We start from the raw sequence: 27,687 nt of genomic DNA on the forward strand, positions 1-27,687 counted from the left end.
AGAATCGGGGCGGGGGTGTGTGGGGGGAGAAGATCGGCGCGCGCATCGGCGGGCAATGGCTGTTTGTAGCAACGAGGTATTTAGCGCCGGAGGGTGAAGGGGGGTGGAGACCAGGGTGGGGTGTCCCAGGAGCTTCGGCTGCCGCAAGTCCCTGGCACAGAGCTCCTGGCATCGGCCCCTGACGCGCTCCCGGCCCTGAGGGCGGGCCCCGCCGCCGCGCTCAGGTGCCCGCGGCCGCCGGCGCCGGGCAGGCCGGGCACCCCTCGCTCCACCGCCCCGGCTGGGGGGCCGCGCTCCGCTCCCACCCGGATACCTCAGAGGGTCCCGCCGTGCCCGGCCCCGCCGGCCCGGTCCCCCCGCTATCCCGGGCACTGACCTGCGCGTCGCCCGCGGCCCCGCGGGCGAAGGAGGAGGAGGAGGCGGGGGGGCCGCGGGGCAGCATTCGGCGACCGCTGCCCCAGCGTGACAGGGGCGGCGGCTCGGTGCGTCGGCCCCGGCTGGCCGCGATCGCGGCGGAGGCGCCGGAGCGGGTCCTGTCACATGATGCGGTTCCTGGAAAGTTCCTGGAAAGCAGCCTTTGTATGTAACCATCCCGGGAGGGGGGAGCGGCGGGGGCAGGATGCCCTCGCCTCGCAATCAAAGGCGAGCAGACCGCCCGCGCCGGGGAGAGAGAGGGGGGAGCGGAGGGTGTTGTTTCCCCAGAAGCACCATCCTTCTCCGACAGCCCCTGTCCGCCCCAGCACAGCCTCAACGCTTCTCCCTGGCGGCGAGTGCTCTGTCCCTGCAGCCCCTCAAAGCCGCCGGGAGCCAGAACAACCTGACCGCCCCATCTCCAGGCGGTGGCAGCGGCGGCCACAGCCCCGTCCCGCCGAGCCCGGGTGAGTCCCCTCGGCCCCCTCCGCTCGATGAGCTGCCGCGCTTCGCGAGCGGGCAGCCCGCCTCCCCGCTCCCGGAACGGCGCTGCCGACCGGCGGGATGAGGCTGTTCCGCAGCCTACGGCAGGCTGCCGGGGGCTGCCCGTCTGCAGCCATCCCCCAGTGCCTCGTAAGCCTTCCGTTCCCACCGAACTCCCGCGAGTGGCGGCGCTTCGCGGGCAGGTTCTCCCGGAGCTTCTCTTTCACAAGAGGTCGCGCCCGGACACTGCCGGCAGGGCTGCTCCCACCTGTGCTCGGCGGCCCCGCGCCCGCAGCCGCTCCGGTGACAGGCGCACCTGCGCCCCGTCCCCGAGCCGGCAGCGGGAGCTTCTAAGCCCAGCGGAAGAAGGGGATAGGCTTTGCCGGGGGTTGCTGCTAATGTGCCTGCACGTTACGATAGAAACCCGGCAGAGCAGCCTATTAGTTGCCACTACGGTTTAATTTGGAAAAGTTTCTGAACTCCGCCATGGAACTTGTTACGGGAGGAACCACCTCGGCATAATGCCTCACCTGGCGGCTGCTGTGCATTCGGAGGCAGAGAGTCTGCCCGGTTCGCAAGCACCAGCGACGGGTTGCGGTCTTTCCCGGGCCTCCCTCCACCCCAGCTAAGCCGGCTAGGCTCCTTCTCACTGGTGCTGCCCGACTTTGTATCGCTCCTGACTTGACGGTGCTCCTAGAAAGGGGAGGCTCTTTTTGTCCCTCCCGTTCGCTTCAGCCGAGTGGAAAGGTGTTTGTTTGTTTTTTTTTTTTTTCCTAATATCATCATTTAATAGAGCGGGAAAACCACATTTCCTGTACCCGCTAATTATATCTCACCGTACTGCCCCTTCCCGTTCCCGGCGGCCAGCGAGCCCCCGGCCAGAGCACCCGCTCCGCAGTTCCTCGGACACGTAGCTGCCTGGGAGAAGCTCTCCCACCCCAGGAGCACGGCCCAGACCGGGCTCCCGTTCCTGGAGGTACGAATTGTCTTATGATCTTACTGAAAAGCATTACCCTACCGTTCCTACGCACCGTAGCGTGCAACACGGGCAGCGCCGGGGCTGGGATTGCCCCGCTTCGTTGGTTACCCCTCCTCACTCGTACCTTTACCTGCTCGGCTCTCCCTCACGATCTCCCCAAACGCCCCCGCCGTGTTGCTACCTGCCAGGCTCGCCTGCTCCGGCGGAGGGAGCGGCGCATCAGCAGGTTTGCCCTTGCAATAAAGCGAGACCACCTTCGCGGGCCGTCGCCTCCGCCGCTTGCCCGGCGGAGGGGAGCCGAGGACAGGCTGGGCGGTGGGGGGAGGAGATGTCCCTCCCCCGTTCCGCCGCGAGGTGATCTCTCGCCTCGGGTCCCTCCTCTGGATGCTGGGAAGTTCCGAAGCGGGATCTCCAGAAACACACGGGCTGCTTCGGGAGCGCCTCTCGCGGGGCTCGCCGCTAACCACGCTGTCTCTCCGCTCGCAGGCGGTGCCCGGGCTGGGGGCCGGGACCATGTACCCGGCGCGGCGCTGAACCCCGTGGCGGCGGTGAAGCGGAGCTCTCTCCTGCCTGCAGCCCCCGACCTGCGTGCGAGCGGGGCCGCGCCCGCCGCAGCTGCCGCCCATGACCCTGCGCTCCGCCGAGTCCCTGGAGAGCGCGGAGAGCTCCCGAGAGCGCTGGGGGCACCGGGGGGCGGCGGCGCCCGTTGCCGAGGAGTCCCGTGAGGCGGTGCAGCTGGCAGCGGCTATGGAGGAGCTGCGGCGGGCAGGTAAGCCCGGGCGGCCGGGAAGGAGAAAGCGCCCGGGGCGGCGGCGCTCGCTGAGGCTCCCGGCTCCCCGCTGTCCGCCGCGCCGCGTTCTCGGGGGAGGCGGGGAGCCCAGCCGGGCCGAGAGGGGAAGCGGGCGGCGGGGCGACGCTTGGCCATCGCCGCCCGGCGCTGCGGGGTCGCGCTCCCGCGGGGGAGAGGGGCGGCGGCGGCGGCTCCGACCTTCCACGGGCTACGGCGGCGGCCGAAGCGAAAGCGCCGGCAGCGCCGCGCCCCGGCGGCAGCCCAGGATCGGCGGCCGAGAGAGGGCCAGGCGCTGCCGCCGGCCGGGGCGGCCACGGCGCCGCATCCCCTCGGCCCCGCGTACCTGCGCTCCGCTCGCTGGCGTGGCGGCGGCTCATCCGGCCCGGCAGGATGCGGGGCTTGGCGGCGGGTAGGGCTTTTTTGTGTCCATCACCGCCGCGCCAGGACCACAGCCGCCCCGCTGGAGTTGTTTTCTCACCCCTCTCTGTTTCCGATCGCTCTACAAAGCTCATTTCAACAGCAGCCTGCCCGGAGTTGGCGGGCTCTCTGCGGATTGCCAGCCTGTGCCGTGCGGACGCCGCGCCGGCCCCGGCGGGAGAGCAGCGGGGAGCCGCGGGACGCGTCCCTGCTGCCTCGGAGGCGGCCCGCCGGGTCCGCGGCTCCCGCGTCTGCCTCGCAGGACGCTGCGGGAAAGTTTGTGCCTGTGTATGCACAGATATGAAAATAAAGAGTGACCTGGACGGTTCTGTCAAAACGAGACGCAAATGGATTTAAATAGCAAATAAAAATTTACTGTGCCTGCAGGACTTCAGCTTTCAAACAACAAAGGAAATGGGTGACTACAAGTATGTCAGCTAAAGAGCAGCTTTTTAAACAAACAGGAATAAACAAATCCCTTTTTTCTCTCATTTTTTAACAGGATGGTACTGGGGCAACATGACTGTTGCTGAAGCCAAAGAGAAATTACAGGATGCCCCCGAAGGAACCTTTTTGGTTAGGGATAGTTCGCATTCAGAGTATCTACTGACTATTTCAGTAAAAACATCAGCAGGACCGACCAATCTACGTATAGAATATCAAGATGGCAAGTTTAGACTGGATTCTATTACTTGTGTCAGATCTAGACTTAAACAGTTCAACAGCGTTGTGCATTTGATTGAGTACTATGTTCTTATGTGCAAGGACAGAACTGAAACGCCTTCAAATGGAACAGTTCATCTTTACTTGAACAAACCCCTCTATACGTCCACTCCATCTCTTCAACACCGCTGCAGAATAGCTATAAACAAGAGTACAAATCAGATCTGGGAGCTGCCATTACCAACAAGACTAAAAGAGTACTTGAAAGAGTATCAATACCAGGTATAAATATATTTTCTAAATGCCTCTAACATAGAGTAACTTTTGAATGCAATTCTTAAAATCAGCCAAAGAACTGAGTAACCAGCTGTACAACTCCACATGGAATTCAATATCAAAACAGTGGCAGTTCCAGGGAAAAGGTTTTTATTTCAGATGCCACAAAGGGAGACTTTATGTAGAATAATCCCAACTTGTGTCCTTGGGGGTTCAACAAGGTGGCATGCTATTCTTGCAAGGAGAGAGAAGTCAGGAATCTGTCCAGATTGTGTTGCTTTGTCAATGGCATAAAATGCTGCACTAACTATCAAATGCTTACTGAAGCAGTGGGACTGGGAGAGACTGCAGAAGTGGTCAGAGAGGTATGAGAGTTCACAAGTATCTCACTTGTCTGATTCCAAGATTAATTTGGTGCTGGTGTTCATATAATCCTAAAAGCTTAACTAGATCACACTGTGATAATCTTGCTGAAGTTATGCAACTAATCAAATACAATCAGAAAATGATCATGTATTCAGTTTTATTGAACTATTCTCCTGCTTTTCTGCAAGCAAAGGAGTACTGTAAGTAATCAGTTTAAAACATTGTTTTTCAAAGTTCTCTAAAGGCTGACCTTAAGAAGAAATGCCACATCTTTCACAGGAACCCAGTATGTTGCTGATTATACAAGACTGGTATCCCAGAATCCTTAACATGTTAACATCTTCACAGTGGTGATATATCCATGTTATTACTATTAAGCCTCTTTTGGCTGAGGCTTTAAGACTATAGGCTGCAGACTTGCAGTTGCTCAGTTCCAATGTCAAAACATGGATATCAGCAGTTACAGCTGTCTTTCTACAGTGTAGAATGTTTTCTTCAGCTTGTTTCCCAAAATATGGGGAAATAGGATTTGGGTTTTGTTTGTTGGGTTGTTTTAGGTTTTGGGTCTTTTTTTGTTTGTTTGTTTGTTTGTTTTTGAGGTGGTTGGGTTTCTTTTTTTTTTTTTTTTTTTTTTTTTTTTTTTTTTTTTTTTTTTTTTTTTTTTTTTTTTTTTTTTTTTTTTTTTTTTTTTTTTTTTTTACTTCTAATTCACCATTGTAGCTATCAGACTATTGCTCAATAAAGCAAATCAAATTGTAAAACAATCTCCCAATTTTTGTATGTATCGATAAGCTATTATTGAGGAAACAGTGCTCTTATGAATCTATATAATTTTCCCGGCTAATACTCAGATAAATGCACATGTATCAGTGAGGATGAATACTCCTACTTTGCCTTTGTGGTATAGCTGGATTACGTTCAGATTAGTGGCTTAGAGGCTGCCTGCTGAATTCCTGTAGTTAGGTATTAGCATAGGATCTTGCTTTTTCTGTTACAGCAGTCTTCCAAATGGGAAGAGGGGACTAAGACCCTCAGTACCCATTCCTCAGATTAAATCTGAAGTACTTAATAGAAGAAATATTTAGGATGAGAATAGCAGGAGATCAGTAAAGAGAGACAAGGACATAGATTCATCCTCAGTCAACAAATTCATAGGTTTAGCTCTTTCCCTATCTTATTTGTTAATTAAAGCAAAGACCAGTGCTTGAACAAGGAGGATTGTCAAGACTTGCTGTAATCTAGCTCTGCCCAGGCTGAAGTAGAAACAACATAAAATAATCTTGTTTTCCTTGTGACTTTACTGCTCTGTTGTACTGTCAAGATGTTCTGTCCCTCCTCATAAACTTTGGGGCACTGATCAGCTTATTTGTGGCATGTAAACTTCTAGTATTATACTCTCAATTTTTCAGTAACATGCTGGCAGAAATGAGTAGAAGAGCTGTCAGGAAAACAAGATACCAAGAACCTAAGGCAGAGTGGATGGTTCCTTGGTATGCCAGATACTTGATATGTTCTCTCTATGGAAAAAGCAGCTTTTCTCCTCCTCCATGGAATAAATTTTCTGTACCCATTTTTAATGCAAGCTTTCATGTAGAAATGGGGGAGTTTTCTCCTGAAAAAAAGGACACAAAATATTTTGTTATGTAAATTTTTCCCCATGTCCTGCCAAAACGTAACTGGAAATTCTTCACGCTACATGGTGACCACCCTTTGGTTCCCATCCCAGAAAACCTCTTGTATTCCAGGTATGTGCCATAATCACACAGTTCTCATCAGTCTTGTTAGGATCTGCCACCCTAGGCTGAGGAGCTTTTCCTGTAAGCAGAGCCTATGAAAGAACCATATGCCTGGGAACACTTTTCATTCTGAAGAATCTGTTTTCTTACAGTTCTTGTCTAGCTCTACCATGCAGTGAGAGAGCTGCTATATGAAATAACTTCTGTCACAGTTAGAAACACTCTAATCTGCTGCTATGTTAACCTTCTACTACCGTGCATTTTCAGTCAAGGTGATATGCTCGGGGTCTCAATGATAAACACATTGCACTAAAATCCTTTAAAATAATTCCTCACTGGCTAGCCCCTGGCCTGAGGATTTAAAATCATGAATACCAATGCTGGAGCAAGCAGACTGAGAAGATAAGTGCAGTGAGACTGCTATATTGCAAATATAAGAATTAATTTATGGCTTATTGCTGGCAGCCTACTGTAAGCAGTCATAGGCCAAGTGTACCCCACGGCAGAGCCAAGCTCTGAGGAGCGACGTGGGCCAGATGCAGGGCAGCTTGCTGGGTTTCCTGATAGCAGTTCTCCAAAGCACAAGGGCAAATGGTAGGCTGAGGACAAGGAGTGCTAGTAAAGTGAAACGTGGTGATTCTTGTAAATAATCAAGATTAGTTACTGTGATGTGGAATCAAGTCACCAAACACTGAGCATACTGACTTGGACTTCATGTCATTTGTATTAATTCCTGTGAGGAAAAGTAGAGTCTGTAGCTATGGTGTGCTCGAAGCAGTGAACAGTATTTTAAACAGACTGGAGGGGGAACTAGTCCTCTTTGCATGAAAGCGCAGTTCTTGTCCTCATTAGGATGGCAGTCCCAGGGTTTGATGCATTGCACTAGTAAAACGAAACCGCACTATAGCTTGCTGAAAGCTTGGCTTCTTTCTAATGCAGCACAGAGGAAGGACTTGTTCTGGTACAAAAAATCCAAGGATAGCACATGATTAGATTACAGTGGTGCAAAGATCTTGCCTGTACACTTGTGAATTTTTAGTCATGATCATGTTGTTCAAACATTTTTAAAAAGTTCCAGTGCCTTTTTTTTTTCTTTCTTTCTTTCTTTCTTTCTTTCTTTCTGGATGTTGAGGCTTGTTTGCAGCACTAGCTTTTAAACTGCTGGCTCTTCAGATTCCAAAAATTACTTCTAACTGATATATATCATCTTGAATTGCTAGTACAGAGTGTTCAGTGAAGCCAGTTTCACACATTTGATGCCCATGAGTCAACCAAAAATCATGATAAGGACTTTAATCCTAAGCCTTTTTTTCTCACCCCGTGTATTGGTTTAGTTTTTCGTTTTTGAGTCTTGAGATTTCAGATTTACCAGCTTGTACCTGGAATGTTAGTTGCTGAAAACCTCTTTATTTTAGTTAAAGGAAAACTGAGAATCCTACAGTCCTAAAAAAATGATGCTTAAAAAAACCCCAACCAACCAAACCAAACACAATTGCAAGATGAATGATGAAAATAGAACTGGTGACAGTACTTCATTTAGCATTAAACCTAGCAGAAGTGTGAACTATGGCAGCATTTTAGTTGTATGGGTATTTTCCTGCTTGTAGTGTTATCACCAGAGACAGAAAATGGTTCAAGTACAAGATGAATGGGTAGAGTAGGAATGTATCCAAGCAGATGCACCCAGTGCATTAGAAGTAATTTTATTTTAATCTGATCTCGTCTGTATAGTCCTTATTATATTTTATGTAACCACATTCTAGATAAACAATATACAGTTATTAGCAAGAAGGAAAAACTGTTCACTAGAATATGGGGGCAGAGACTTTTTTTAATATCTTAAAACAATGAGGAACTTACTCTTCACTAGAAATGATGGAGCTTTATAATCTGAGACTCTTGCTAAGTCTCATCACCTTGAGAAAACAATCTACATACAGTACGAAGGACAGGGTTCTGTAGTTGCATGAATTCCTGTACCTTAGCCAACTCCCATGTCTTAGTAAAATGTTCCTGCAGCTAAATCACCTTGTTAAAGATTGTAAAAAACTTTATTTGCTTGCATGTTCTATTCAAGAGCTTTGTCTTGTATTCCTGATAACAATCCTATGGATTTTTCCTTTGTCTATAAGCTTAGGCTCTAGTGGAAAGTAAGTTGAGTGGTGTCAGGGCTTTGCTCTCCTTAAGTCAAAACACATGACGGAAATGGGAAGAGATATCTTTAGACAGGGGTATCACCTCTAAGGGTCATTTAAAATAAAGTAAAATAAAATTTCTGCTGACTTCACTGTCATTAAAATGAATCTTGCTAGAGGAAACAATGGCTTAAGGGATTCTAGAAATGGTATTGTTAATTCTCAATCATACAAAACTTCACCAAAAGGCAGAATTTTATTTAGACAAAACTACAGAAATAAAAGAAACTTTTAGTATCTTAACCAAAAAAATTCCAAATAGAATAACCAGAAATTGGTTGAAAGGTCTGAGCTGGTTAGTTCCTTATACACAAAGGAAGTGAATATGACAAGCTACTTTGGTATCTCAGCCTAGCTCCTGAAAACCAGTTCTTTATTACTGTTAAATTCAGCAGGTCTTAGTATTTTGCTACGCCAGTAGCACGACTGAAAATGCCTGGAAACAACATTCCACTTCAGTCATCATGGTCTGAGCCCACTTTACAACACAGTGATTTGTCACAGTAGTGCTGAAATGGGGTAATTTCTACAGTGGGTTGAATATCAGTCAAAGGAAGTGTGAGGCAGAGTTGGTACTGGCCAAGGCCATGAAGGGTATCAGGAGCTGACCATCCTTGGTCTTTATCTGCTGTCTTAGATAGAAGGCACACTACAAACTAGGTATAATATAGCTGCCAGGAAAACAGATGATAAACTATTCTGCTTGCTAAGGAGGGGAAAGGGTCTGAAGTGTCTGAGAAGAGACTGAAGGGAAAGAACGTGGAAGACTCAGCAGCTCCTGTGAGAGGTGGCACTTTTCACAAGGAGTATCAAATAACTAACCATCAGGATGATTATGATACTGAAAAGTGTTATTAGTAGAGATTAAAGGTCCAGGGGGATAACTAGTATCAGCACAGTTTGAATCCACATATAAACAAAGTCTGTCTAGATAACTGTATTTCAGGGGAAAAAAAAAAGCTTCTAAGCAAAATCAGTCTGTCCTGGTGTCAGGGTTACCAAACCAGGGGAGGGATTAACTGTGTTTATTAATCAGGTTATCTACAGGGCTTTGAAGCAGCCAGCACCTCTGATAAAGTCTATAGAAATGTAAAAACATATCAATATAATTATGTTGTTTAATCTGCCTGATAAATTGTGAATTTTAATCTGCTTAGATCCTGTTTTAGAAAGGGACTGCATGTGTGTTACATTTTGTTTTCTTCCTGAGCTGAAGCCACTAACTCTCTAGGAACTGAAATACCAAAATAATATCACTCCTTTCTTTGGTATCAAGGAGGAATATAATGCCAGAGCAAAAGCTACTTATATTAGCATAAGAGGTGCTTGGGTACTGAAACAGGATCCCCAGGGAAGTGGTCACAGCACCAAGCCTGACAGAGTTCAAGAAGCATTTGGATGATTATCTCAGGCACATGGAGTGACTCTTGGGGATGATCCTGTGCAGGGTTGAGATTTGGACTCAATGATCCTCATGGGTCCCTTCCAACTCAGCATATTCTCTGATTCTGTGAAGGCGTTTAGTAGGAAAAACTTCAAGCAGATACTATCCAGGAAAAGTTTAGTGCTGAGTGCTGCAAAGAACAAAATACATTAAAAAAAAAACCAACCCACCCACCAAATTCTATGGTCCTGTTTTGATTTTTCTTTCACTAGCAGGCAGGTTTTACGTAAGTAAATCCTTTTGATTCTAGTCAAACTGTTCCATAACTGAAGTTCCATAGCTGAGGTTTGCAATTTGGAGCAATACTGGTAACAAATAATAAATGCAGAGGTATCTTAAATGTGCAGAAAGATTCAAAGCTCCATGCAAATTCTTCTTTTGAGATTATTTGGATCAGGCTTGATAACTGGAGTTATATAGAAAATAGTTGTAAATCTGGTAGCTGAAAGCTGTAAAATCCCTTTTCAAAATGCTTCCTTACAGTTAAACTGTATGTCTTCAGGCTGCAGCCCTAAAACAGGATCTGTTCAGCTGAGTCGCTGTACCCACGCTATGTTTGTCTCAGGGGGAGTCTCCAAAGTTGAGACACCTATATTACATGTCATACATTTGCTTTTTTCTTACCCAGTGTGCTGTTTGACAGGTACGTGAGACAGATATGCAGAGTAGAATAAGTTGTGGATCAAATGTTACTGTTCAAGGGATTTAATTTGGTCCATCTTTTTTAGGAAAAGAAACAAGATTGAGCTGCAATTTTCCATCTGTAAAGTGTGCAGTGGGCTCAACATTTTGAAATTTATCAGCATAGGGTGAAAAGTGGCTTATATTTCAATTAATATTGATGGGAACTTAAGCTGCAATGATGACTATCTTTGGCTGCATTGCTAGAAAGAGTGAAGTAAGTTAAGAAAGTGAGATCCTCATCTAACTATATTGCAGTGGAAGTGGCATCACAGCTCCTTTGTGAGCTGAAGTGCTTCATGCATGTGTTGTCTTCAAGAGAAACTGGCTGTGAGAAGACAACTGTTTTCTGAAAATTCATCTGTTTCTTTTAACTCTCCTGATGGAGGATGCAGTGCCCACTGCAGGCTGCTTCACTAGGCTGAATGCAGGCAGGTTTCATTTTGGAAGGGAACAAAACTGAGTAAGTGAAATTTTAATCGAAGGGTACTTTTTGTTTGAAAACACAACGTATGGGAAAAGTATAAGCAGTAGCACATCTCTTATTGTAAAAATTTCTTATTAATCATTACTAGCTCCTGAAAAGTTTAACCTTAAAGTAAGAACCTTTAAAAATACAGGTATTGTATATGACTTTGTCCAATTCAAACCCTGAGAAATGGAAGATTACAAAAAGCAATAATTATTCTCCCCTTAAATAAAACCAACCTTCCAGTCTTTTATGTAAAATGCTAGAGAACCATTTCATATGCTGTAATTTGCAAACAAAATAAGTTGGTTTTGTGAAAAGGTTTCAGACTTGAATCCTAAATTGATTTTAGTTATTTGTCAATGTTTCATTTTCAGGTTAATTAGTGAATTTTCTTTGTTCTCACATTATTAAAATGGTGCTTTACATTTAAAAAACAATTTCCTAAGTCTGGAATAAATAATATATAATAAGAGGCTTGTAATATTTCATCTGTCTCCTCAAAGCATCTTTAAATTAAACTTAAAAATAAACAGAGAACTACATTAATTCATGTATTTAAAGAAAATGGACTAAAAATTCTGAGACATACTGAGTCATATTTTACAAATATTAATTTCAAGTTTTTATTACAATTCATTGGAGATTTTTTTTTTTCTGGAATGTATGCAAATGTTTTGCATTTGATGCCTGTTTCTTTTTTATAACTATTCCTCATTCAACTTTTTGCTACAGATTATTTGTATCAAAGTAAACAGCATTAAGAATTCACTGCAGTACTGCTAATAAACACTTATTTTTATTATTGAAACAAATGTAAATGTATAGACACTACACGGTCACTTTAAACCCCCTGGTTTAAGGTATTTTAAAACTTTCTGTGCTATACTTTATCTACATGCTGGACATGCCTTTTAATAAAATAATACTTTTAAGGAAGTTCATGATGTGTCACCTATATTTTGTATTCATTCCTTTTTTGAACTGCATTTGATTTAAAGCCTTTATTGTTTAATGAATGGAAGTTATGGAGTATCAGAATAATTAAGCAGCAGCCCAGCTGGTCCCCTTCAGTGATGCACTACGCTCCTGCCCACCATCCTTTCTTAGGAGCAATAAGGAATTATTCTTGGAGTAGCAAATGCCACCTGAAGAGTGACACCCCCTTCCAGCCCACCACCTAATGCCCTCAAACCCTGCCAGCACCCAGCACAGCATGCCTAAATTTTGGTCTACAGTTTGGGCAAACTTTCCATCCCAAAACCTTCCCTTCCTTGGCACCAGCTTGTTTTTTAGTGACTGGCACAGGAGACCTGGATGTTGGCATTACGGAGGCCCACGCTTGCAAAGGGGAGTGCAATTGGGACCAGGGTGAGGAGGAAGAGGGAGGAAGGGAAGGGATTATTGTCTGGGACAGCAGTGGACAGCAACGGCTTACATGACCCTCATCTTGCCTGAAGACCACCAAGTTTGGCCCACCCTCATATATATTTTAACACTGCTTTTGAGACACAACACACAAGAAATCTTTTCTGTGCTCTTCTTTCTAAGAATGACAGGCAAGCACACAATAGGTTTCTTTTTTCCCATCTTAATTTCTGAGGTTGTGGGTGAGATTTAACCAATTAGATGTGTTTTTAATAAACAAATCTAGAGACCCATATTTTTTCTTTTGTCCTTAAAGCTGGCATGTTGTCCTCCAGACAACTGAAAACAGAATAATCCTAATAGATTAAATCTGCTTGTGCTAGTTTTAAGAAGACATTTAGGCTCTTGTTATCAGCAGAAACCAACTAGTCTGAAGAAAACAAAGAAAATACATACATGCTTGAATACAGCTTGACTAATTAGCATAAACCCTTTTAAAAAATCTCATTATACTTGTACAGAGTTTCTAAAAAGGTTTGGGACTTAAAACTGAGCTTTAAAAGAGTGTATAATAGTTGTAAAAATCTGGCATTATGACCTGGAAAATCCCACATGTAAAGAGAACAGCACTGTCAGAAGAGATACTGGTTAGCTTGGTTCCCACATATTTGGACTTGTGACCCTGAATTCAGCAGTCCTTAAAAGTGTTGTGAAGGTCCTTAAATAAGCTGATGACTACTGACCTCTCAGTCTGCAGGACCAGACAGAACAAGGTTTCAAGTCTAAAAGTCTGATGATACTGATGTGCAGGATTGACCATGAGATTTGCATAGTTAGTGGGATACTGAATTGACACCAAACTAGCTCAAATAGATATAAAGATATGTATAAATAAATAAATAAATATGTATTTTATACATATACACACATACACGTATATATATACATATATATATATACACATAAATACAAACATATACATACACATATATATATATTTTAATTTTTTTTGTCCTTAAAACTGGAATAGAACCAAATCACCTTTCTGAAATTTTGTTGAACTTGGACCAGAACTGAACTGGGAGAACTTTGCAAGGGTTGAACCCAAATGGAACCAAAATAAAGAGCTTAAGGGCTTCTCTCCTTGGACTTAAAGTATTACCTGTGCGCATTCTTATCCTGTAACTGTAGTGTATAACCAGCAAATGGGTTGCATTGCTAAAGATGAACCCAGAACATCAGTAGCACACTTACTAAGTAAATTTGCAGCACTGGTTATTAACTAGTGGAAGAAAAAGGAAACACCACATTTCCCCTTTAATCAGACTTGGACTTCTGCTGCTGTCCTCTTCCTTCCTAGGCTTATCTGTTTCCTTCCTTGTATCTCTGTTCAGACTGCAAGTAAAGGGATGACTAAATGCTGATGAATAACTGCTATCATTTACTTGAGTGGAATCTGGAGCTGCTCTGTGTATATCCATATGTTTTGTTAACTTTCTAAGACATTCTTGGACAGTATAAAATAAATAATCCTAATAGCCTCATCTAGCAAAAAGATATAGTAAATGCAAGTGAGGTAACTGCTTGTCATGATTTTCTATTTTAAAATGCAGGCACATTATCTGCAATTACGTGCAGCTATCAGGATTGCAATAATGTGATTGTGTCAAGTCTACAAGTTTGGTCACTCCAATTCCAGATAAAATACAGTTCCTTAGATCATGACTGGGAGAAGGAAAGGAAAAAAAAAAAAAAAAAAAAAAAAAAAGCAAAGCTGGCAATCAGAAGTACAAGAATCCAAGAAAGGAAACTTTCAGTAGCTGTGCTGAGAAACAATCACATAGATGGTTTATGGTGTTCTCTGCTCCCTGGTGCTGCTCTGTGCTATTTACAAATGCATTTTCTCACAACTACTATTACAGACTATCCATGACAAGAAAATTTAAAACCACCTCAGTTGTACTTTGGCTACAATAGCAGCATACTTCTGGTCTCAGAGTTACCGAAGATGACTTACTTGTGTGGTTTCCAGTGTTGTCAAGGTCATAGTAAATATGTTATTGTACCTCCCATAGGAGTATTTAAATTTTTTATGTCTGTGTTCCTAGAAGTCTAACATGTGTGTGTGAGACAAAAAAACACTTACCTTGGTTTACTAAATGTATTGGAATAAGAATTATTCACAAGCAATTTAACCCCCTGTATCAAATTTATTGCCTGGAAATAATTGAAAATCCAAGTGTTATGTCAATCAAACCAAAACACTGCTTTAAAATGGCCAAGCAAGTAGCATCTCTGCAGAAGCTGGCCACACAATAAACGTCTATATTTTTTTAAACATTTCTTAAAACCAGCATACAAACTTTGCCTTTAAGACTGACTTACATTCTGTGTCCACATAAATTCTCGACTCTGGTGTCAGATACAGGAAAATCAAAGGAAAAAGATTTAAGCTTTCTCAGTGTGACTGCATATCTTTACGTAAAACCTTGGAGATAAATACCATGTTAAGGATATGCAGTATGTGAGCTCTACTTTTGGTCACATTTTTCCATGGCAAGCATTTCATGGGTACAGTATCTAGGAAAGGCACATAGAGGTTTCCATAACTAACTTTCAAATACCCTTAAATCTGTACGATTAGTCTAAACTGAGTGTACAAATAAGATTCAAACGGTGACAACGGCAGCTGCAGCCACCACCTTTCCTGCTTTTCCAGAGGGTAGGCATTAGCATGCTGTGCAGACCACAGCTAGCTCGCTGTGGTTGCCTGCAGCTTCGAGGTTCCAGCACTGCAGGATCTTTTTTCTTTTTTTCCTTTCATCGCTATTGCGGTCCCAACATGAAAGGAAAAAGAGCTGACACCACTCGATCCCGTGTAACACCTGACACCTACGTAAAGAGGTGGAAAAAAGTTCTTCCATGATATGCAACAGAAAGTGCTACCGCTTAATTTTTTATAGCTGTGTGAATCATAGTCTTCTCTCTTCTACCACACTTTGGTTCCAGATATTCATATAAAATGATGTGAATTCAGTAATACTGTATTCAGTAATTAATAAAACGACCAGATTAATAAAAAGACCAGAACGTGCATAGCACCGTGGTAGACATAGGCTGGCAGTTAGTAAACAGTTTTCATCTATCAAAGCTTCTTCATTTTTAGGCTGCTCAGATGAAAGTAATGAAGCCAAATATGTATAGTATTCGATATAATACTTCTCTGTGTTTGATACGACGATAGAGCGCCGGGATGAAGTTCGACTTAGTGCAACGCTTGCAAATAGGAACCAGTATTCCTAGAGAGTAATGGCATCAGCTGTTTCTAATGCCATTAAAATTCCAGTGTCGTAATTTCTGATTTAATTTTGGATACTCGCTAAACACCCCCACCACCCAGACGCTGGGAGCGCAGCAGGTCCTCCGAACGCCTGGAAAGGGCCCCCCTTGGCGGAGACCCCCGGCACGGCCCCGGGCAGCGGCGAGACCCCCCTGCCGACCCCGGGGCCGCCCGCACAGCGGGGCTGCCGGCGCGCTGCCCGCAGCTGACATGGCGGCGGCGGCCGCCCCTCCTCGGCTGGCCCGGCAGGGCGGCGGCAGCAGCGGCGGCTTCCGGCGGAGCTTGCTCGCCTTCCCCACGGATGGTGCTGCCCGCGCAGGCTCCGCGGAGCGGGTGCCGCGGCGCCCCGGGGTAGTTCTGTGCTGCCCTCGCGTAAGTAGGGGTGGGGGGTGCCGGCTCGCTTGCCCGGGCGCTGCCGGCGCCGCTTGGCCCGGGCCGGCCCGGCTGGCCTCGGCTCGGCTCGGCTCGGCTCGGCTCGGCTCGGCTCGGCTCGGCTCGGCTCGGCTCGGCTGCCCCCGCCCGCCGTCCCGGGCGCTGCGCAGGGGGAAGCGGGAGAGCGGTGCTGAGGAGCCGTTCGGCGGCGCCGGGGCCGGGGCGGGGGCCGGGCTTTCGCGGGGCGGGGGCGGGCCCGGGCCGCCTCCGCTGCCACAGCCGGTGCCGGAGGGAAGGCCAGGGGGAGGCTGCTGCCGGCGGGGGCTCGGTGCTGGGCCGCCGGCAGCCGGGCCCTGGCTGTTGCAGGAGCAGGAGCGTCCAGACCTCAGCTGCAGGGAAAAAGTTTAAAGCAAAACCTGATTTTTTTTAATGAGAGATTTTTAAGCCGTAGGCGTGCTGTGAGTAGCCAGAATCACTCACAGCTTATCCTTAGCTAAGCAGGCGTACGGGAGCGCACTGAGGAGTCATGAGCAGCCCGTTGCAGCTGGTGTTAGGGAAAACGCCAGTCGTGGTTTTTCTAGCCAAGAAGTGAATGTGCCTTTTTAGAATCAGAAAGGGTTTTTATCAAAAGTTTTATCCCCGTTCATGGACAGATTCTGTGTCAGACCTGAAAAAAATGCAAACCTGCTTGTTTTGGTGTGGTGATGGAGCAAGGATTGTGCACATTCAGCAGGACATGGACTACGTTTCTTAAAATTTGGCTTTACAATGGAAAAGGTCAATTTTCAGAAGTATCTGGGAAAGGTTTGAGCCATTTCATTTTTTTAGGTAAATGGAAATCTCATATTTTTCATTTTCTGTGGAATTAGTAGACAAAATTTATTTCAGAGCTTACTTTGCATCCTTAGATATAGCCTGTGATTAAAATGAATTTAAATTAATTCTATGTTGCACTAAAATCTATCCCAACACTAAACACACACAAAGTACTTAATCTTTAAAAAGACCTCAGAAAGCAGTACACCCCATCATGGAAGTTTATTAGGACAGTGCCAGGACTTTAAAACCTCAGTTGTGTGCACTCTGCAGTCAGCAAGATTCCCCTTTCAGATCCGTGGCTTGATAGGCATTTTTCATCACTTAAAGATGCAAACTGAGATGGTTTGTAAGAGCTTGTTTTTGAAAAGCGTTGGCTGCTTTAGTTGCAAAGAACTCATCAAATGCTGTACATTTGATGATGCTTCTGGAGAAATCAATGTTCCTCATCCAGCACATGGGCGAGGAGGCTGCTGGATGGGGACTCTCAGTGGCTCATGCAGAATGTGAAGCATAAGAGTTTCACAGCATCTGAAAGAGTTTTCTGCCTGGGTTGAGATAACACCCTCGGAGCTGCTGTCGGATGCCTGTCTTGATCTTTGGAAAGTGTTTTGTGAGCTCAGGGGCATGCTAGAAGGGAGAAGTGGTGGGATTTACTGCCTGAATTTTAGTCCAGAGGTTGCTTCCAGTAGTGTAAAGGTACTTTGTGTTGGAGACCAGAATCTTCAGCTTCACCTCTCCAAAATTAGCCTCCTAACATCAAGTGGGGAAATCCAGTTCTTTCTTGCCTGCTCTTTTTCCAGCTCCTTGCTTGCACTGTTGTCTCAGTCCATGATGGAGTTTGATGTTTGAGCTATGCTTAGCAAATTAGCATTTCTTAAGGACATGTACTGGGAAAGCCCTTGTTTGATTCCCACTTGATCCCTAGACACAAGGTAAGCACCTTGAAATTCACTTCAGTATATGAGAAGTGCACCAAGTAACTCAGGAAGGTCCTCCAAGAAAGTGCCTTCCAGCAGTGCTTTTAGCTTTCAGTGGAAGCGTTTTCAGAAAGTGGCTTTACCAGAGGATGTCACAGACAGGGTTTTCCAGTCCCGCTCTCTCATGGTACTATGCCCTTGGATTCTGTCCAGGGTGCCATTTGCATGTCGATATGTTGTGTTGGTTGCCTGCCCTAGATTTTAACAACCAGGTCAACCAAACAACCTCTGATGGGGCCCTGGGAGCACCTCTGAAGATGAAAAAACTTTAGCAGGATTCAAATAAAAGCTTTGAAAATTCCCGTCTGTCCTTGTATCCTCAAGCTGAATGAAGTAGAGTTTCTACAAGGTCTAGCTGTTCAAACAGCAGCTTCTAGTTTAATTATTAGAAACCCTGTTTAGGTAATCACAACACCTACTGTAGTTTTTTTACTTTATTATTTAGTAATGTGAAAGTATTTCATTGTATTGTCCTGTCATTTTGCTTTTCAAGTATCATTAATGGCCCTAGGGATGTGTTTGTCATTAAGGATCAGACCAGTCATCTTGAGTTGGTTCATAGGTCTGATATAGACTCCTGTCATGATCTTAGGTCTCTGGACCTTGACTCTTCTTCTGTAGAGTAACTATAAAATGCATCTTTTTCAGCTTTTATCTCATCATTGTAAATTGTAAAGTAAATTGGAAGCTGGCAAAGGACATCTGATTGCTTACTGTGAACACATTAGAAGGGAGGGAGAAGAACTTCTTAAGCTAAAGGGTAATTTTGGCAGAACAAATGCCTATAAATAGAAGGTGGATAAATTTGAAATGGAAATTTGAAGAAAGTTTCTCATCATCAGATCAGTCGAACTCCAGAGCACTACTCCAGTGATTCAGGGGAGAGAACAACCTGGTGCATAAGGTGCATTTCTACCCTTTCTAAAATTGAAATGCATCACGTAGGCCAAAGCTACCTGCTGCTGTCCCTGCTGCTACTGCTGCCTGGCTGTGGTGCATCCACCAGTCCTGCTGCTGCTTTTGTAATTATATCAGTGGTCAGTTGTGACATCTCTTTGATTTTTGGGGTTAGAGTTTCTTAAGGACTGACAAGTGCACTAGTTGCCTTTAGTGTGGCCCTTAACCAGTTAGTGAGTGGAATTATGTGTCATATGTTTCACTCCAGCAAAGGACTGGGCTTCATAATGCCAAAGGTTCTATTCCTGTCTAATATTTCCCAGAAATGACTGCATTTTACCTTGTGAGACAGTGAAATCTGAGAGAAAGGAGATGGTAGAGATCATTAACAGTTTTCCCAGGCTGACGATTCTGGGTTTGTAATTCTTTCTGAAGGTTTACAGGTGTAAAAACATCTCTTCTGGATGTTCAGACTTCAAACATCACTTCTGGATGTTAAAGGTCGCAGTGTTTTAATCTTTATACGTTTCCTTACTTCATGTCTCACACTCTAGGTTGCCAGATGGATGCCAGAGACAAGCAACTTTTACGCTCCCTGCGCATTGAGCTCTGCACAGAGGTGCTGGTGGATGGACTTGTTATTCAGTATCTCTACCAAGAAGGGATTCTTACAGACAGTCATGTTCAAGAAATAAAAGCCCAAACCACCAGTCAGAGGAAAACCATGATGCTCCTCGATATTCTTCCCACCAGAGGACCCAAAGCTTTTGAAGTGTTCTTGGATTCCTTACAGGAGTTCCCATGGGTTAAAGACAAGCTGATGATAAAGCGTAAGGAAATAACAGTACAAGATCCTTCAGGTAAGGCCGGGATTGCTGTTGCTGGTATTTTGAAGCTTGTTCTCAACCCATGATTTAAAAAGTATTGAATGTACCAGTAATTTCAAGTTAGGCATTGTGCAGATGCATGATACCAAGAAGAGGGAACAGGCTGAATTTCCTGGAAGCCAGGCAAATATCAGGAAATATTGCAAAGTGAGGGGCATGAGCAGGGCTGAATTTCAGTAGACAAAGAGACAGCAGGAGGGGCTGCCTTGGGTGAGGCTGGGATATAGGAGGACCCATAATTCATTACCTCAGCGGGAGTGGACTATAAAAAAATTGTTTAGACTAGCTGCAGAATAGTCACTTTACCATCCATATCTGATTATTGTTTGGTTAATGTATGTTTTACAGTGATTTGTTTCTGGGTCATTTATACTGGCAGAGTTTTTATTTACTTTTATTATGATTTTGATGTCATTTTGTTTTAGTACCATATACTAATTTAGATTTATTTAGTTTATTATATTTACTGGAGTGCAAATATCTAGGATCATTACTTCCAAAATTACTAGCCATTGCTTATTTTTAAAAGAAATGTAGGAACTAACTGATTTAGTGAGTGTTATATAATCCTATTTAGTAAAATCTCTGGCATTTAAAGGTACTTTTAAAACTAGTTTTATGGACTTGATGTTTGTTCAGAAGTGATTTCTTTACCAATCCATGCATGCAATTGACTAAGCTGTTTTGAAGTCAAGACAATTGCTTTAAATTCACATCTCTTGTCCCAGATTCTGGCAGCATGCACTGGCTGCGAATTTCATGTTAGCAGTGAGATAGTGAAATAGTCCTCAGTTGGGAACATCCTTTCCAGGCAGTCTGATTAATCTCTCTCCAAGTCCTCCACCCCGTGCTCTGCCTCCACTTGAGCTTGGTCATACATACTTTGATGCACATGACTTGTGATTTTTCCAGTGTCAGTGTGCTTGGTGTGAGACTAAAAGCCTGTGAAGATGGGTGACTAAGACCCGTTGACCGTCATGTGCACCTGCATCTCAGCTGCACGTTCAAGAATGTTTTGTCAAGATCTGCTGGACAAATCCGAGATTATCTTACTTTAGGACATTTTTAATGGAATATTGTGACAGCTGTCTTTCTGTTGGTCTTTGCGGAGATTGCTGTGTGTGTGCTTGGAAATGAGTAAATAATTTTCAAAAATTGGGAAATAAATGTGCTATGCTGCCTATGGGGAAAACACTTCAAGTTCTCATTGCAGTGCAAACTAAGGCATTGAGGGTGTTGGAAAAGGCCTCCATCACAACAAATCCTGTCATGCTAATGCTCTTTATCTGCCTTACAAAACAGCCTCTTCCTTGGATAATTGCTGCTTAAGCTGTTGAGTAATCATTACAGTTTCAGAAACACATAGCTATCGAGTGTTTTACTGGAAAAATTGTTAACAATTTTTGTTCTTTTGATTGTTTTGTGGGTTGCTTGTTGCTGTTCTTGATCACTTGTTGACTAAGGTTCTGGATTTAAGCATATCAGGTTCCTTGGTTTCGAGTGGGCTGATTCTACTTGATAATCCTATTGCCAAATTTTGTGCGTAAATTAGAATAGACTTTCAGATTAGCTTAAATGCTACTGTTATTTTTATTGTCGCAATACAGAGTGTAAGAACAGGATAAGAGGCAGGTTTTGTTTTAATATTTAGGCATGGTTTCTAAAGAGAAACCAAAGAAGGAGAGCACCATCTGTGCCCTAATAAGTGCTGAGTGTGCCCTGGAATGAATTGGAAACTATGGTGGCATCATCAGCGCTGATTACATGCAAGAAAATGTGGTTTGGGATAAAAGCTTTGCTTTGCATTTTAACAACAAAGTTGGAAGATTTTGTCTTGGCAGAGTACATGAGCATATGCTTAGCCTTAAGCATGGAAAAAGCCATTGGCTCTAATAAAACTATAAGCATATTTAAAATAAAATGTATTCTCTAGTGCCATGCTAGATAACTTCTGCCTTATTGGAAACTGTTCATATAAATGATTATTTGTCAATGGCAATTTGTTTTAAAGAATCTGTTTGTGGTGAAAAGAGCCTGCCCCATACATACTACCTTTTTTTAGATCCTAAAACTTTTAAAATTGAAGTTGGTTTTATGGCCCCAGTTTTTAATTTTTTTTTCCTTTGAATCATATAAACTGTGGAAACTGAATGCTTGCTTTTCACTTGTTTATGCTTAATTAAGGTTCTGTTAACTCAAGGAAAATATCCTCAGTTTTTACAGATCCTTTGCAGAACTAAAGACTGGTAGCAAGTTGGTAATTGAAGGAAGGTTTTATTTTAGTCTTTCACTTCACAATGGCTACGTGGAAGATTTTTAAAGTCAGTGACTAAGTAGACTACTAGATTATGTCTATCTGAACCTAAAACTGGTATGTGCACAGTGATTTTCCTGTGTAGGTCTTTGGGTTATTTTGCATTGTGTTCAAAGAGATCAGGCTTTCTATCTTTGCTTCAGCTGAGAAGTATATTTTGTTGGTTGCTAGTTAAAAAAAAAAAATCACAACTGTAATTATTTAGAAACTTTTAATTTATTTTCTTCCCCTAGTTAATCAAACCCAAAACAACAAACCAAACAAACGTCAATTTCAGAAGGTCAGAAATAAAAACATTTTTGTTGATGTTGTGTTAGTATGATCTGGTGAACCCAGCAGCTACAAAATGAAAGCCTAAGTCTAAGACCTGCCGCTGACTCATCGTGAGTCTTTGAGCAAATTCTTTCAAGGCAATGGGTTTATTGATTCCCAAGTTGTGTAACTTGGTGTAGTGTTCATGGAACAGCTTAGAGTGGAACTGTAAATTGGCCCAGGATTCAACCTCGTTTGGCTGCTTGCAAATAAATGAACTTTAAAACCTCTGATATCCTGAGTTTTATTGCTCAATGTATGTTGACTTAAAGATAATAGTTCTGTATACTGTTATCTGATATAGTTTCAAGGAACACAAAAGACCTTGATCTTGCAGAGCATGAGGAATACTTTTTCCATGAGAATCAGGAGAGTGATGTGCAGGCAGGTAGGACCACTTACATCTGTATAACTACAGCAAAGAGACCCAAGATTTCTTCGCCTTGTTTGTTTACTTAAGGCACAAGACAGCCTTTTGCCTAAGATCACCTTTCTCCTCTCTCCAGTGGACCTGACAGATGGCCACAGCTTTAGGAAAGCCTTATCGTAAGGTAGGGAAAGCATTGTTGTAATAACCCAAAATCCCAAGAAGGAAATTCAAAGTCATGTGCTTTTGGAGGTAAGTATTTATGACTTTGATTTAAAGATGATATGGTATCTTTCTTACTTGTGGAATAACCTGTGATAAAACCTTGTTCACCTTGTGCAGAGTGGCACTGCAGGACTTCATCATTATAAACATCAACCACAGCATGAGTTCCTGGTTTTGAAGATCAAAACTTCTGCCATAGTAAGAGTTAATGAAAATAACATGGGTCTGTTTCACTGGGAGAAGACTATTCTGTTTTTTCTACCCTAGTTTGGATAACTTTATGCCTTTGTCAGGAACATAAATCTTCAATATAGTCTTATAATTCCTACAAAAAAACTACAGCTGTTGGCAGTAGATTCCCTTCTTTCTAGGAACAGAAAACTGTTACCCAATATTTTTTACACTGAATTAAAAAAATATATGAGCTTTGATGGCGTTTGTTTATCAGAATGTTTTTCTAATCTCTGTCCGCTTGGGAATTTCTCCATCCAAATATTAAATTTCTCTCCATAATACATGTGCTATAAAATAATTTACTTCTAAAAGTGTTAGTATTGAACCTCTTTGTAGTGCAGTCTTCCACAGAAAATCACAGCATACTGAGAAAGAAAAAAGTCTGAGATATGGCATTTGCCAAAGGAATCCTGGAGCAGCTGCTATTATCTGGCAAATGTTAGTGAATTTAGGGCACAGAGTTACACAGAATTGCTGTGGGAAAGCTATACTCTCACAACTAAGCAGAGGATATTTTCTAATGCATGATTTTGTTGTTGTGGTACCTAGTCAACATTAAGGTCCTGTTAGACTTGGGTGAGGTTTTTTGATTTGAACAGATTTTAGTGTGGTTGAGGTTTTTCCCTGGATGTGTGGGGAGTGCGTGTTCTCATTATAGCTATATAAAGCTTCATGTTGTGTAACACTTTGGATGAAGTATGCAAATAGAAAACAAAGCAAAACATGTACTTATGCTGAGAAAGCCAGACAGCCTTCCATCCCCTCCCAGCTTTCATAAAGTCCTTTTTCCACAGCTGGGTCGTGGGTTTCTAAGAATTTGGATTCAAATGCAAAAGCTTTAAGACATGGGAAATTTTAGTATGTCTTTCTGCCTTTTATTAGCTGCTTCCTGCCCTCTTCTTGTCCTGCTTCCTCTCCCATCTAGTGCAGTGAGGAAACAGCCTGATCTTTTGCCTATTCCATTTGGATGTCAGATAGGAGAGCAGCTGAAATGGTGGACACAAGACGGTTATTTTCTTTCTTTTCTTTCCCTCTCCTCTCTTGTACAGCCCAGTGGCAGAAGGGGGAGTTTAACCCCATGTATGTCTGAAGGAAAGGGATGGGCTTAGCAGCCTTAGCCATACTGGGTTGACCTGGAGATGAAGAAATGCCCTTGTGCCACATCCTAATGCCTGGAGGCTATAGAAAATGTTATCTGGAGAGAATCAAAGGCATCCTGGTAGGAGAATTTCCCAAACTCTTTTCCACATTCCCATCTCCCCTGAAAATCGGGTGTTACATTTACAGCTTTGGCTGTGTTCCTGACTGCAGTGTGCAGACTGTGAAGTCTGGCATTAAAGGTTTGTGCAGATACTCAATATTGACAGTATGCATCATGACATCATGATATGGACAAGTAATCAGCTTCGCTGGTTCTGTGGAGCATTCCGTGCATTTATTTTAGTCTGTGTGGATGTAAGATTTTATTTTCTTTTTGTTGTGTTGGGTGGTTTTTTGGTGTGGTGTTTTTGTGTGTGTGTGTGGGTTTTTGTGTGTGTGGTTTTTTTTTTTTCCAGTTTAAGGAGTATTGCTTGCTTTTTTGCTTTTTTACTGTGTTAAAAGCAGCTGTCTTTATGCTGCTTACATGTTATGTTTTCACTTTGAAATCATAGGCATCACTGTCAGGAACTATAGTGTTTCCAGCCTCAAACAGTTTCTCTCAGGTAAGTTAATGGAAAGATAAACCCAGATTTGGTGTCATCCTCAGTAACATATATAGTAGGGCTAATAATAATATAGATTTAATAAAATGTATAGAGCCTGGAAGCTGGAGGGGAAGAGTGAGGTCTGGCAGGAGAGGTGTTCAGACCAGCCATGCCTGATCAACTATGCTTAACCAGTGCCATGGAGAAGAAGCAGTGGGTAATTGGGATTGAATACTTCCTGTGGTAGGAAGTGGAGACATCCATCTGCTAACCAGACCTGATGACTTGCAAAGTTTGCTTCTTTCCCAGGGTCTGGATCTAGAACATCACAGAGGCTGCCAAGACCTGGCCAATCGTCAGATTTTGCTACTCTCTCATTTGGGCAATAATAACACTTCAGCAGATTAAGGATGACTATGGGGCTCAGTGATTCCATGTGAAGGGATGGAGTCTCAGCAGTTCTCCATCTTTCCAATCAAGAGGAAAAACATGGGCAGGGGTGGATGCATCCTGCATATTCACACATGTCTATGCACTTGCTGTTAAAACAGCACTTTGGACTCCATGACCACAGGACAGTTTTCAAGAAATGGGGAGTGCTAGGAACAGATGGGATCAACTCAACAGTGTGGGGCAAAAATGTCTTTACCAGCAGGTGTTCTGGTATGAAGTGTAAGTCTGCATGGCTGCAGCACTACAGTGTCATTGGATTTGCAGAGATGCAGCGAGATAGTTCACACAACTGCAGTGCCATAGTGTATGGCCTCTTAGGTTCTTAGACAAGGATGCCATTGCAGCTTCTTCAAAAGAGTCTTGAATGCCAGAGCTGTGCTATTGCGTGGGCAATAGACTGGTCAAAAGCCTGGATTAGGATCAGAAGGGAGCTCAGTAATAGGAAATTTGTAGGTGAATTAACTTTGTTTGCTCACTTGTCAGTTTGTGTTCTGTGACCTTATGAACGGTGCCTAAACCAGGAAGGCAGGATGACTCCAGACCCCGGGGGTAATTTGACACAGGAGAGTGTGACCGCCTCTCAAAGGGATCCCTGCAAGCAGGATGAATGGACCAGCAAGAACCTCATGACATTCAAGAGAAGGAACTGTGAAGTCCTGCACCTAGGATACAAAATTCCTACAAAGTAACATAAGATGGGCACTGACTGGCCAGTTGCAAATCTGCAAAAATTAAGCTGGATTTCTTGATAGACAGCAAGGATGATGATGAAGAGTAACCACACACAAGATTACAAAAGCAAGAGAAAAGCCAGCAGGCAGACTGAGAGAAGTGATTGTTCCCTTGTACTTGGTTCTAGAAGGCTGTATTTAAAATACAGCTTTAGACCACCAGTAAAAGGTAAAGACTGACAAACTAGAGAGTCCTGTGGAGAATCACTAAGTGGTTAATTTAACATAAACTCCAGGGAAAGTAGTTGAAACAATTGAGTTTGTTCTTGGAGAAGGCCAAGTAGACTCAGAAAAGATGGAGTCTGGCACTTCCTATGGGTGTGCAAAAGAAATGGCAGCCACGAGTCTGATTGTGGAGGAATCAGAGGAAAATTCTGATTGAATATAATTTTAAAGTTTCACAAGGGAGGTTAAGCACTAGCCACAAGAGTTTTCAGACCAAGTTGCATTGCCCAAAGAGGCTCCATCTCAGATCCTCAGAGACAGCCAACACTCATCAGTATAGGATCTTGAGGAACCTGATCAGACTTGGAAACTGGCCTTACTTGGAGCAGAAGGTTGGACTAGATGACCATCTGAAAATGTTTGTTGAATTATTTTTTTTCCATTGCATGAGGAAAGTCTTTCATAAATTGAATCTATGAATGCTATTGAAAAAAAAAGACAACAAAAACCCAATCAATCAAGCAGACAACACATTCACCTTAACTTTCCTGTGTTGAGGAGGCTGCATAGACACCCAAAGTCAGTAAAAAGTCAGTAAAAATATTAAGTAGTGTCTCTCTGTGAAAGTCTGACTCTAATGAAGTCAGAGACCAGTCTCCTGTTGACCAGAGCAAGCTGGTGAAGGAATGGGTGCTATGCTGTCTTCACCAACATGGCAGCATGTCTTGACATTCAAAGAAAAATAATGTCCACAGCTGGAAAGCTATTACTGGTTCAGACTACGCACTTCTTTTGCCTGTAAACTGAGAATATCAGCAGTGGTATGACTTCTCACCAGGAAATGTCACTTGTATGGCAAAGGTCAGAAGTTTCCTCCAGGATACAGTTAGTTATGCATGGTTACTATATCTTGAAGCACTCCCTGCACTGACATGTGCAACTAAGTTTTCATTCCAGATCTGTTCACAGTCATATGTATGTTTATGAGAATGAGGACTAGAGCACCAAGTATCACTCATTACCTCAGAGTGATATAGTTTATCTTGTTAGAAGATTTAAAGGTTTGTATACAAGACTTTCAAAGCCAATTTTTATCTACTTGGCAATAGTCTGTAAACAAAAGACCGATTTTGTTGCTTCTTTTCCTCACTAGACCATTGTTCTGGCATTCTGTCAGATTTTCTTTTTAAGTTTTCTTCTTGCTCTTGCTTTGTCTGTGAATAAAATTGTTGATACTAATTAATGGCCCTTATGGCCCATAGATATACACTAATACAGGCTCCAGAGTAAATGAGAAAATTTGTAACTGAGTAATTCATTCTTGTAAATGGGAAAGCCTCATATACTGGCAAGGAGTTGTACATGTGTTTTGACAGACACTTCTGCTGTGAACTGAAGTGAAGTCTCAGCGTTTCTTCCAATTTACATTTAGAGAAGGGGCAGATTTGATTTATGCTATGGGGTTTGTGTGTGCAGGAAGTAAGCATTAATGCATCGGATCAAGGTGAATAAATTGACATTAGTGCACCACTTCTGGCAGCCTTCTTAATCTTAGTGTTTCACCACCTTGCCTGGGATTTTCAAAAGTACTCATAGTTAACCCAAGCTCACTCAACCCTTCTCCTGTCAAG

General features: G+C 43.5%; 2 protein-coding genes across 5 annotated transcripts in view; both read left to right on the forward strand.

Annotated features, from left to right (window-relative positions):
* Positions 1-2,497: 2,497 nt before the first annotated feature.
* Positions 2,498-5,012, forward strand: SOCS2 (suppressor of cytokine signaling 2). The gene is made up of 2 exons (XM_027893476.1): positions 2,498-2,642; positions 3,583-5,012. The coding sequence occupies exons 1-2, from the start codon at positions 2,498-2,500 to the stop codon at positions 4,029-4,031; spliced, it is 594 nt and encodes a 197-aa protein (XP_027749277.1). The 3' UTR covers positions 4,032-5,012.
* Positions 5,013-15,888: 10,876 nt separating this feature from the next.
* CRADD (CASP2 and RIPK1 domain containing adaptor with death domain) overlaps positions 15,889-27,687 on the forward strand; it is an 82,399-nt gene continuing 70,600 nt past the window's right edge. Inside the window, exons 1-2 of one of the 4 annotated variants that reach the window (XM_027893480.1) lie at positions 15,889-15,990; positions 19,238-19,543. In XM_027893480.1, the coding sequence (XP_027749281.1) occupies positions 19,246-19,543 (298 nt within the window). In that variant the 5' untranslated portion in view covers positions 15,889-15,990; positions 19,238-19,245. Of the gene's footprint in view, positions 15,991-16,299; positions 16,393-16,478; positions 18,691-19,237; positions 19,544-27,687 lie in introns of those variants that run through there. The other 3 variants (XM_027893479.1, XM_027893477.1, XM_027893478.1) reach the window with 3 other exon arrangements.

This window comes from Empidonax traillii, unplaced genomic scaffold (genome assembly GCF_003031625.1).
Source record: "Empidonax traillii isolate 1590-97213 ecotype Southwest subspecies unplaced genomic scaffold, ASM303162v1 scaffold389:size961896, whole genome shotgun sequence".
In the NCBI taxonomy this organism is placed as follows: domain Eukaryota; kingdom Metazoa; phylum Chordata; class Aves; order Passeriformes; family Tyrannidae; genus Empidonax; species Empidonax traillii.

Excerpts from the sequence above, each read along its gene's own strand:
- SOCS2 (XM_027893476.1), top strand. The coding sequence starts at position 2,498 with ATGACCCTGCGCTCCGCCGAGTCCCTGGAGAGCGCGGAGAGCTCCCGA. Across the intron at positions 2,643-3,582 it reads GGAGGAGCTGCGGCGGGCAG|GATGGTACTGGGGCAACATG; the intron begins GTAAGCCCGGGC and ends ATTTTTTAACAG.